At 43.3% G+C, this 12,554-nt stretch overlaps 1 protein-coding gene across 2 annotated transcripts in view; it reads right to left on the minus strand.

The window, feature by feature from the left end:
* LOC308142195 (latent-transforming growth factor beta-binding protein 2-like) overlaps positions 1 to 12,554 on the minus strand; it is a 106,831-nt gene that overhangs the window by 92,123 nt on the left and 2,154 nt on the right. For both annotated transcript variants that reach the window (XM_080512541.1, XM_080512540.1), the window contains exon 2: positions 10,684 to 10,757. In XM_080512541.1, coding sequence (XP_080368667.1) covers positions 10,684 to 10,757 — 74 coding nt within the window. The remainder of the gene's footprint in view (positions 1 to 10,683; positions 10,758 to 12,554) is intronic.

A 12,554-nucleotide genomic window follows, 5' to 3' on the forward strand; every position in this document is an offset into this window, starting at 1 on the left:
CAGGTGCTTTATTAAGGTAAGCATAGCTCATAATCTCTGCAGTGGGTTACAGTTACCTGTTAAAAGTTTAGGTTTGCATGTGTGTGTAAAGCTTATTGCCATTATCGTTCCCCTTACACCGGACTCTCATTTCCAACTTCGCTCTCCATTGCAGTCCATTACAATCCACCAGAGATTCACCTTCGCCTCGCTCTGACTGAAAGTAATACAACCCATCAAATCTTTACAGTCCTCTCATTCAGTAAGGAGCAATTTGAAACCAATATCTGACATAGTTCAAACATGTCGAGAAGTCTCCTCGCTTCACCCAGGTCAACAGCGCCAGAGGTAACCCGACTTTTCGGAAAATAATATTGATAATGAAAGCATAATCACAATAATTTTGGGAAGTCCTTTCTAACAGGCTGAGAGTATTATACCCCATTATGAGATTTGGGGGCTGGGAGCAGCTCGGGAGATTAGAAGTTAGCAGAAAATGACAAAAGGCTCGACTGAAGCCTCTTTTAAAACTCTCAGACTGAAACACAGGAAATGGAAAAATTAGAATGAAACACTTAAATGTATTTTCAGATGAGGCAACTTACTTTGGATTGACTATCTGTCTTAACAATGTGATAGAAATGTGTATGTAACTACTTCTGTTCCTGTTCCATGTGACATTCATTCAAAGTTCTCGCTGCTGTATGTGTAAATGTTTCTGCATATTGGTAGCATTTCCTCACTTTGATGAAATATCCACTTTGCAAGTCTTGCAGGTTGCACTGTTGTCATCCTTTCTGGTGAAATGTAATGAAACTTTTGAGAATTTATGCCACTTGTGTCCTGCTGGCTGCACTGGTAAATGGTGTTGTCATGTCATTCAATTAAAAACAAAATACGTCCAGGGCCAGAATATAAACAAAATAAGCAGCTGCACGTTTATTTTTGCTGTGGTGGCAAACGATCCCAAGGATTTGAAACACTGGCAACCAGTTCTCAACAAGAACCGGCTTTCGATTTCCGTCCCCAGTTATGGAGTTTAGTTTTTTCACCCTAACCGCTATACAGTTTGTTTATTACAAATGACATCATTAGGAAATGTGATTTCCCATATAGATGCACTAATGTTAAGTGATGTCTTGGGAGTGCTCATAAACTTTCCACTTGAAAAATTGGCAAATTCTAAGTTGGACAGCACTCATCGTCTATTTTTCCCACCGGGACATGTAACGCGTCGCTGTCTTCTAGGTGCTGTGAAATTGAAGTTCTGAACCTTCCAGTCAGTGTGCAGGAAGCCGTTCACTGTGTCAAACTCCTGATGCTGAATACGAGGTCTGGTAAACCTCCTGAGATTGCAGGAGCCTCTTCAACGCTGTCTCCACGCAATCTGACAGATCTCATAAAAAAATAGGTCAAGTGTTTGAGATTGTGGGAAATGCGGAGGACAGACGAGTTTCCTAATCGTCCTCTCATCCTGACCTACTATCCACTGAAGAATTGGTCTATTGAGCAGCTAATACAATTGCGTCTCCATGATAGGCATTTGCAACGAGTCTTAATCTCCTCGCAACATGTGACTTCTACATCACTGCCAGGGCGAGTGCGATCGCTCCAGATTAACCGAGTCCTGGTCTGCTGTTTCAGAAACAACGCTCTCTATTATTCTAATCCAAACCAGATCCTTCATTTTCACCCGATGGTAAATTTTACAAAGATTATATTTCACCAGATTAAGCTGCTGCTGTCAGAGATTTCAATCCCAGTGTGGGTTGTTTTCTTGATCCAGTACAGTAGTTTGAGTCTTCAATCCGCAAAACCTACCTCAACTCCATAGGGGGATTTAATTAACCCACATCTGACCCATGACACTGTGTACATTACTATGAGCTGTGCTGCACTGTACCTCGACCACACCCCCCTCCAGCTCCCACAGTCAGCCTCTAATGGGCCACATGCTGGCGGTCTCTGTGGAGGATATCTGGATCTGGGGGAGTGCGCCTACGACTTGTAAAGCTGACTCTGTGAGACGTGGTGCTCACCAAAAAAAAAAAAAACCCACAAACCCCATCTTCCTGAGGGATCACATCCCAATAACTTCCATATGCTCTTAAAGCAGGAGGGTGCCATGATATATGGTGGGCGACAGGCTGCCCCAGCAACACGGCGGCCACATGGAGCGTGTGTGTGTGTGTGTGTGTGTGTGTGTGTGTGTGTGTGTGCGTGTGTGTGTGCGTGTGCGTGTGCGTGTGCGTGTGCGTGTGCGTGTGCGTGTGCGTGTGCGTGTGCGTGCATGAAGAGAGTGAGGCACCAGTCGTTAATGTTGCTCTGCAAGTGTCTATCAAGCGCAGGCTTGCTTCTGCTGCAGCGGATAAACAATTTTCCATTAGGCGGACAGGAGTAAAGAAAACCAGAGTTAATAAAGTGCGTGAAGCACATTTTCCATCTTTGCATGATTAAGAGCGCTCCTCCTCCTCCTCTCTCTCTCTCTCTCTCTCTCTACTGCTTATGAACAAAGATGTACAAATAAACAAAACAGTAATTTCTACAAAGAGATGTGGAACAGCCAATGATAAATAGTCCCTCATTCACGCCACACTTTTTTTTTTTTTGTCCATGGTAGCAATTACAAAGACATGTGGCGCAGGAGGCCAAAACAGGACCCAATTGCACCCTTGCAAGCAGACGCAGCAGCTGGAGCGGGGAAAGCAGCACTCCTGGTTTGAGAACACAAATTGAGAGCGAGCCGTCCGGTATCTATGTTAATCACGGGGTTTGGGACGGTGGGGTGTGTATTGATTACAGGGTCTGTCTAATGGGCCATAACTCCACACAAGGCTGCCAAAAGAGTGTCGTGGCCCTGAACTGTAAACTGTGCAACCCCCACAAATCTCCCCCCGCACACACACACACACACACACACACACACACACACACACACACACACACACACACACACACACACACACACACACACACACACACACACACACACACACACACACACACACACACACAAAGCCGAGGAGGGATCTGTGGCTGTCTGTGTTGCTGTAATTTCCACGGCTCAATGACGTCACCAGAAACACCAGCATCTTAAAAACTTCCTCCTGTTCTTGTAAAACAGTGAAGCTGCATGGGTTCTCACTGGTGTTAGCTTTCTTCCCTAGCCTGATTTAAGCCTTGGTCTTTGCCTGTTTTTTTTTTTTTTTAATTGTAACCCTAACTCTAACACATATTAAACGGTATGATTGTAGGTGCCTTATAAAGTAAAACTTTACTGTATCGCCACTAACAAGCCAGTAACTGATTATAAACTCAATAACACAGTTAGACTCATTAAAGTTTTAAGTGTTTGTTGCTTGTGTTGTACATGAAAACAGCTTCAGAGCTGCTCTCTCTGCACTTCAGCCAACACTGGCCTGCACTGACCTTAAATATCCTCAAACAAAGAACTCCGAGAATAAGCCAAACTTTTTGTCGTAAGCCCCCTATACATAACAAATTCTGTTTATTTACTATGTGTTTGCTTTGTTGTGTGGCTATTTCAGTTATAGAAAGTATGTGATTGGTTAAAAAAAAACACATACACAGGTTACGAAGAGACTGACTAGAGAGGAGGTACGACTTAATAGGCTTATGCTTCTTATTTTCCTTTTCGACCATGTTTCCATAAGGCTTCCACAACCCATCGATTGGAAGCAAAAATGGGAACCTTTCATTCCATTTGCACGACAGTGGCCCTCGACAACACCCCCCACTGCCTCAACATAACAATAACAACCAGTTTTGCCAATTCTCTTCAACTTTCCCCCACTTATTGATTTCACTCAGAAGGTGGGCGACCACCTGCACCAAGACTCTCCTTTACTTCCCACACTGAATATCCGCAAAAAGCTTGGTCTGTGTATGCGCACGCTGCCCCCTTCAGGCTGCTGTCACCCTTTTTACTAAGGAATATTACAACAACAGTGACGCACAGTGACTTGGATAAGTAACTTTACTCTGATAAGTGGCTCAGAGCCAGTGATACACAACTTTTTGAAGATGCTCCGACTGAAAACGGCAGAGTTTTGTGCATTTCTGTCGTTTCTGTGGAAATGGACATCGTTTTCAAAATGCTGCCATTAAAACACTAAGTTTTTCTGAAACATTATTGTGTAAATGGGGCCTTAATAATGTTGTTTTTCCATTTCCAAACGACATTTACTGGAAGAGGAAGGTGTCATTAATCCTCAATGACTCCTGGCAGCATCATGAGAGATGCACCAGTAAGCTTCAACATCCCTTCATATGTCTGCTGCTGTTTTATTTGACTCACAAGTGTATCTAAAAAAATTAGAATATCATTAAAACTTAATTTCATCAATCACTTCACTAATCTAATTTTAAAAAAGCGTAACTCTTATATGAACGTATATAATCAAGATTGGTTTCCCTCTCATTTCTCATTGTCTCAGACTGCAAGCAGCTAATTTATAGGTCTCTAAATGTTGTCAGTCTGGTTCAGTAATATGATTAATAATGGTGGGATGATTACATTCTAATGTTCTGAAATGCATCTGTATAAAGCATGTTTCACAGCCCGAGCATTGTAAATGCGCCCTTCACCACCAGTCACATTCATTTTGATGTAATCATTCATTATACAGTGTAAGTTGTTGATTCAATCCGTCGTCTCGTCTTTCTCCTTTCACAGGACAATTAACCCCCAAGTAAACAGTTTCAATGGCACAATGGTGCTAAGACATCACTATTGTTCACTATAAAATGCCTTCTCATCATGAGAGCTTACAAATATACTCACCAACTCCTTCCTGTGGGATCGTGCGGTTTGAAAAAAGAAACTTGCTCTCTTTCGACTCATCATATCGTCAGTAATGCTTTTAGCAGTGCTCCTCAGCAGGAAGGCCATTCAGTGGGTCAAGGTGCACACGGCGTCACATGTCTGTGACCTTTATCTGTTGCCCGCGATCCCACAAAGTGAAAAACAGTAGCTCAAGCCTTTGGTGTGCACAATAAATAAGCCTGTGAGGGGTAAATGTCACGGCAGTGCAGAGCGCAGGTCAACTTTCTTGATCTCCATCGTGCGACTGAAAAAACGCGGTTGGATCCCTTTCCACTATTGCTTTGTGTCAGAGAGGTTAACGCAAAGCAAACTGACACGGCTTGTATCTGTTAGGTGCAAATGGTGAACCTGCATATTTCTAGGGTGCCGTTCTGGAGGTCAGAAAACGTTCACACATGTACGTCCTTGATACCAGCTGCTTCACACATGGCGGACGAGCATTAAATGCATTTCGCACATAGGTTTCAGCTCCACTGAAGAAAAAGGAGACTCTTGCAAACGTTTAGCCCGTTTAGAAGAAATGAATGGAACCTCTAACATTATTTACATGGGTTTCAGTGAGTTCACACTCAGGGGTCGTAATTCTGCTCCGGCTACCCCAGTGGGGGGGGGAGGTATGTTGCACGTTATATTTCTGCTCTGCACAGCAGCAGAAACGTCACCTTTGCAATGGCGAAGGTGAGCACGACAGAGAGAAAGAGAGACTTTATCTGCATGAGGAGTTTCTCTGGAGCTGCGACGGGACTCGGAGCAGCACAGCAGGCCAAAGAAAGCTGGAAGGAGAATCAAAAACGAAACTCCTCTCCACCTTCCGTCTTCCACTGTCAATCAGCAGCTGCTTAAGAGACTGAAAACGACTTTATTCTTCCATGTGAATAATGCACCTTTCATCTGAGCTCTCTTATAGACAACACACTCAAACGGGGAGCAGGCTGTGGGCTGGGGGGGGGGGCTTATCGTGCAGCATGTTGCCATATGCGCCACATTGCTTTGAAAAACACGGTGATGTATAGCGTGGTGAGATTAATTCAAAAGCTTGCTGGTCAGGGAGTACCGTGAGAGCTTCAGTGAAATAAAAAGCAGCTCCCGTGTGTGCTGCAGGGAATCTCTCCCTGACTGTGTTTCCTGGTCTTAACTATTCTATATTGGTCCATACATTCAGTCTGTGTGTGGCAGAGCATGCCATTAATCCAATTACTAAAACAGTCATGTCAACCAGAGACGCCAGCATTACTCAATGCGGTGCACATGGATTCCAAACTTAACGTATACATCAAACCTTTGAGGGTGAAATGTTTCAGAGCTATGGGTGCTTTAAAAGGCCAACTGATACCGACATTTACTGTGCTCAAAGATATCTGTTTTATCTGTAACAGACACATCCATTCAGAGAATTAGTATTACTGGCAAAGACACACCACACCTTTCTGGGACCCCGTTTGCATGACAACGTTTTACGATTAGTTTGGCATGAAGCATCGCTGGTGTGTGTACAAACTATCTTTCACCTCCTCTTGATATTTTGTCACAACATAGTTTACAGTCCGTCTTACTTTCATCAATTTCATTAATATAATGTACAAAGAGCTATGACACTGAGGCTCCTATTATTGTCAATGAGTCTAATGAAGAAGGGGTGAGAGCGTGGTTTTAGGCAGCCGGCCATCATTTGGACGATCATTTTTCGGGAAAGATGGCCCGAAAAAATTGTGGACATGTTGCTCAAAGTCATCTAAAATATGCGTATAATGACCATCACTACTTGTCACCATCTAATTTTGCCCTTATTCATCTTTTTTTCACGAAAATATTGCGAATCTGAACTCGCAACTAACTTCCGGTTTGTATTACGCCCAGTAACCAGCAACATGATTGGTCAATTTGATACCATACATATACACATATATGTTTTGAAAGGTGGTCTGTGATTGGTTGGTAATACTGTGACTCATCCTGGTGCGCTCAAGCGCCAGGGCAGAGCGGAGGAATTTTCTTTCCAAAACGCTGAGGAATTATATCAGAATATATCTGCAGAAGCCACACAGGTGGGACTAAACCTTTTGAAAATGTGATCAGTCTCATTTTTCTTTTCCAAAATGTTGACACATCATGACACATCATTCATGCTTTTCATTGAAGAATACAATATTATTTGCTGTGAAAATACTCATTTTGATATAAGTATTGATAATCATTACCAGCCCCAATGAAAAGAAGCCATTACCTTAAAAGAAAACAATACTTTTTAACAAAGCAAGAAAGTATATTGCATTAAGCAAAAACATTAAGGAGAAAAGGAAACACATTAGTGTTCAGATGCAAAATCTACATGTCGCAATGTAGTATTTAGAAGTCCAGAATGCATTAGAATGCACCATTTAAGGCATTTCGCCAACTTTTTTTTTTTTTTATAAAACCCTCAATTAAATAGGAAATTTAATTTGGCATCATGTGAAATTAAAACTGCAAACCAGACAAATATGAGCAGTTATTACAGTTTCTCATGCGTGCTCAGGTGAGGCTGCTTTGCCACAGTATCGCCTCACACAGCCTCTCGTAAAACAAACCAGCTTGCCAAATAGTTCACTTAGCACAGATTAAGAGTGTGTGTCAGTGTGTGTGTGTGGTCCGATCTACCTTATGGGGATAAAATTTACTTTTTTTTCTCAGTTTATAGCAACAAGTAAAGCACTTAGTTTGAGGACGCGAGGGAACACTTTCCAAAAAAAGGGGTAGGGTTACGGTTTAGGGTTGTTTGTGTACGCAATGTTATACTCAAGCAACAAAAGTGACAGATATGATCTTAAAAAAGAACCACAAGCAAATATATTTGATTTACCTCTGCTCCCTGCTATCAGGCTTTTCTGGAGTTTTCCCATCAATTGTTTTGCTTTCTGAGAAATGTCGTAAACGAAAACTTTAAAGTAGTAATTCTACACTGATATATAAGACATCTAATTGAAGGTTACTGTATTTATCCTCAAATACGCCAGCACTTCAAACTCCCATCCATATCCGCAGCTAAGTAACTTATTATTTTGTAAACATTTGAGATTTCCAATCCAAGCCATTGGGGACAGATTTGTTGGTACGAAAGCAACATGCAGCTTTTCCTTTTTGGCAATTACTGTTTCGGCTGATGTACGACATTCCCATGGCTTATAATTACTGGCATGTTCTACAAATGAGGTTTTGTTGTACTTTTACAAAGTATTTTAAATCGATGGAAACCATCAGAAAGTTTCGTCAGATGATTTACCAGTGAGCTACTAACATCTGCAGAGTTTCACGGCACTTTCATTTGTCAAAAGAAATGACTGAAACACAATAATGTGGCCGTCCCATAATCCCGTATTATAAATCCTTCCACTCTTCCTCTAAGGGAATGTTCCCATCATTCCTCCCTGTCGCCCCCCCAGATTGCCCTGAGAAAGGCTGTGGACACCCTGACCAATCTCTGATTCAACAAAACTTTACAATGTAGCCAAACAATGGTGGACACACACACACTCCCATGACGTTTACATCTTAAAACCTGAAGTTTTCTTATATTATTATGGGGTTGTTGTTTTTTTTTTCTTCACATGTCCAGTCAATAGATACTGTATCTGGGAATGATGGAACCCACTGTGCTCACCAGCAATGCTCTTCATCTGAACAACTGATGAGCAGATGTGACTGCACCAACAAGGATGAAAGAATGAATCCTCCATTCATCTCCGGCGGAATTCTTATCCTGTTTGTGAGTAAATATATTGAAATGAAGCCAAGCTCACAACTGGCCTCACTTTACCGTCCCACCACAACACACACACACACCTTCGGTTTTCAGCCTCTGTTAATAGACTTAACATTTGTTGGGTAAAAACAGTCATAAACTACAATACACTTTCATCTCTAATTGATGCAGTTAACTGGTACAGAGGACAAACATGACAGAGTTTGTTTCAGATGGATCAAAGCTGTCGATCGCACAACAAAAGGCTATTTTCAACTTTAAAACACAAACATGTCTGCTCGCCATCCCCGCTGAAGCTGAGAACAGAGGCAGTCTGCTCTGAAACCTGCCAGGACGTGGGCAGGAGGGAGCCGTTCACGAGCCAGATGACAATCTCCGAGCAGACCTGAAGAGACCCAGACGCAGATCTTTTTATAAACACACTTCTAAAGACAAGAAGGAGCGAACAACTAGTCATCCAATCCCTGTCATAAATGTGCTTTTCTCTAAAACCAATTGAAACAAGGAGTTATTGTGAGGAAGCCACAATTCTAGACAGGGTGAAGTCCTGCAGCTGACACTTTGAATATTAGACGCTACCTCAGTCCGTTCGGGGAGGATTTCTGCGACGCGGCTCAGCCACGATATGTTTTTTAACTATTGCTCCCTGCCGACAGGTTTGTTCCTTTTCTTTTCCCCACTGTGAGCATGTTTTCTCATGTTGCCATCTCCTAATAAAGCAGCCTGGGTCTCAGGCGAGGACGGAATAAAGATAGCTTGAGCCTGTTTTCCTCCACGGAGGTCCTCTACGTGGGGGCTTCCAGTCCCAGCTCCAGTCTGGGGTCTTTGTGTTGGCACTTTGCCGACCGTGGGGCTTCACTCAGCTGATGATAGCATAGCCTCCAGTCAGACCTGGGCCAGGGCCAAGCTGTAAGAGGGTCCAGATGGTTGGACGGTCCCCCTGCCTTGTTTAACATAGACGCGTTCGCCTGAACCTGTTACTCCCGGGCAGATTGAAAGTATTTACTCTTTTGATTTGTGTAACTACAGCTACACGTTAGATGTAATTTACACCTCGGTAAGTATCTGAAGATCGGGAAAAACTGGGAAGAGGCTCAGCAGAGAGCGAGAGACGGGTCTCTAATAAGAAGAAGCCTGTTGTGTAACTGAGTGAAATGTGTGCGGACTGTGCGAGTTTGTGTGAGGGGGGATAATTAGCGGAGAGGAAACAGAAACAACAGTAAACAAGTCTAAAAAAAAAACTAAAAAAAGTCTGCTGAGTGAACTGCTAGGTAAATGTCACTTGCAGTGTGTGTTTCACTTTGCCAGTAAAATGTAAAGATAACTTCGACTAAAAACAGTCCTTTCACCAACCTGTTATTTCAGCTAACAATGGCGGTCATAAATGTAAATTGGAAACATGCGAGGAGTAAACCTGGCAGGAGTTGCAGCTAAATCTATCATTTTAAAGTAGAGGGCCAGAAAAGTTAGAAATTAACATAAAATAAAGAGTTTTAATGCTTCCCCTTTCTGCACTAACTGTAAAGAAGAGGCTGATTGTTCGTTCCCAGCCGTTGTCTCTTATTTGACTTTTAATTACCTGGCAGTTAAGATATCCAACACTGCTGTGGTCAACTTAAAGAAGAAGCAGTTCCACCCATAATTAGAGGCTGGTGTCAAAAAGAGAGCCAAGTGCTAAGTGCTGGTAATTCCCCAACGATGATCTTGCATTAAAAGAAAATGCAAACACTGCATGATGTACAAGACCATGGGGGCAATAATGCTCAGGAAAATCTTTCATAGGGCAATTCCACTTGACAGCACAGTCATTAGCAGCCATTTACTGTGTTATTTTTCAGCCTGTGTGTGCGAGATTGTAAAACCTCGCTGTCTGCAGCGTTTGCAAGGGAAGAAAGTTCTAAAACACATTATGTATGTCAGTGTGTGTGTGTGTGTGTGTGTGTGTGTGTGTGTGTGTGTGTGTGTGTGTGTGTGTGTGTGTGTGTGTGTGTGTGTTAGTGTGTGTGAGTGTGTGTGCGTGTGCAGCTTCGCAGGCTTGCATGACCTTGGTTGACACACAGTGAAAAGCAGTGGTTAGATGAAGCTACGTTTATTCAGACGTGCATAAAAAGACACTTACGTTTTATGCAGCGGTTGGTTCCCGGAGCCAAAGCCCAACCGGAGCAGCACTGCTGACCTCCACAGACGTTTGGTCTGAACAAAAAGACCACAAAGACAGAGAGCAGGGTGAAATTACGATATTTCTCTCAAGCACGCATGCAAATAAAGAGCTTCTTTATAAGCCATATCAGTTTGAGCGTGGAGGGCCTCCAGCGCTTGCATGACAAACCCATCTGATTGCAGCGGCTGTTATAGTTTCAAATTGTTGTGATATGGCTGGCGTATTGATACGCAAACCGTTGAGATTACTCTGTAATTGGTTTTTATTTGATTAAAAAAAAAAAAAAAAAGAAAGAAAGAAAAGCTCTCGTGAAACTCTATCTGGACGTCGACCCACAAGTCCCTGGTTGTGTTATGCGAGAGTGAAAACAAATACAAAGTTATCTGAGACTTAAAGGGATTATGTCGGACACGCGGGACACGAAAAAACACCCCGCACCTTCCATAAATCACTGAGCAAATGAGAAATGACAAGTTTTAAACAGTTAGAACTGGATTCTTTTGCGCTCTTTAATCCGCGCATGCAGCACAGGCCAATTTTTAGCGGCGAGGTAGATGAAAAGGCACCAGACCGCAAGAGCAACTCCGGGGCAACAGTCAACGCGCTGGCATGGCTCTGTGCCCCATCATCTTTTCACAAGACATTACAGTAAGTGGATGTCTGACTCATGGTGATTTGAGAAGATAACCGGGGTTGACTCACTGACCTCGGCTGGATTGCGCTCATTAGATGCTGCGAGTGTTGCCGAGGCGTCACGGGGATAACATGCAGTTGTCCGGGCCCTCCGGCAGCCTCCGCTTCGTCATAAATCAAACACATCGGGCCGTGCCTGCGCCAAACTCATCAGTCATTGTGCGCGAATTCCAATCGAGGGATTTATGCATGTCACCGAGACCTTTATACATCATAATTAGTATCACGCCGCGGGATAAGAGGGCATGCAGATAACCCCTTGTTCGCACCTCGTTGTGTTTTTATCAGAACCCGAACGACGACGTCGCGGAGTATTACTTCACCGCCGAGCTATCCGGATCCATCAAGGGTCTGACAGGTGCAATGAAAACAGAGAAGGAGTCACGCTGAGTCAACTCCAATGTAAAGCCGAGTGAAGTGCTGCAGGGTATAGTCAATGTTGAGTAGGAATTCCACAGGGAAATGTGTCATACAAGCACTTTCCCTAATAAGCAGCAGATGATTCATTGGAAGCAAATGAGTCAAACTACTAAAATCACCACCCAGACTACTAGAAGGGAAGGTTCCCGCAGATTTATATAACCCCACCTTTATGCTTCTTTAAAGCTCAAAGAACCCCATTCATTCAACACTGGAATATGTTTTCTTGGCAATGTCAAGCAAGGTATTCGTCCCGCGCTGCAATAAAGCATGTTGGATCTAATTCTGGGGGCAGCTATTTTCTTTGCACGCCGCTTAAAATAGACAGCACCTCCGCCACACCATGCATCAGTGCAACTGCCTGAGTGACAGACGTGTCCAGAAATGTTGTCTTTTAATGTGTGATGGATTAGCGCCGGTCGGAGGGGGCACGACATGACACATTTATGAGCTGGACAGAAACGGCACGAGGAGTATGGAGGTACCAGACTGCTGCTCTGCCCCTCGGCTAGATGTTAAGTAGTGGGTGTTAGTTTTCAGGGTCTTACACCACAATAGTGAGTCAGTAGCAAGGAGGTGGGAGCGGGCAGAGGGGCCACAGGCTGGAGTGAAACACCATCAGTCCTTTTGATTTTCAGTATTACGCTTCAAACTCGCAAATACATATCGTTTGGAGGGTGTAATTCATGATAAAAGCCAAAGGGAGGATGTTTAGA

This window comes from Blennius ocellaris, assembly GCF_963422515.1.
Source record: "Blennius ocellaris genome assembly, chromosome: 17".
Classification (NCBI taxonomy): Eukaryota; Metazoa; Chordata; class Actinopteri; order Blenniiformes; family Blenniidae; genus Blennius; species Blennius ocellaris.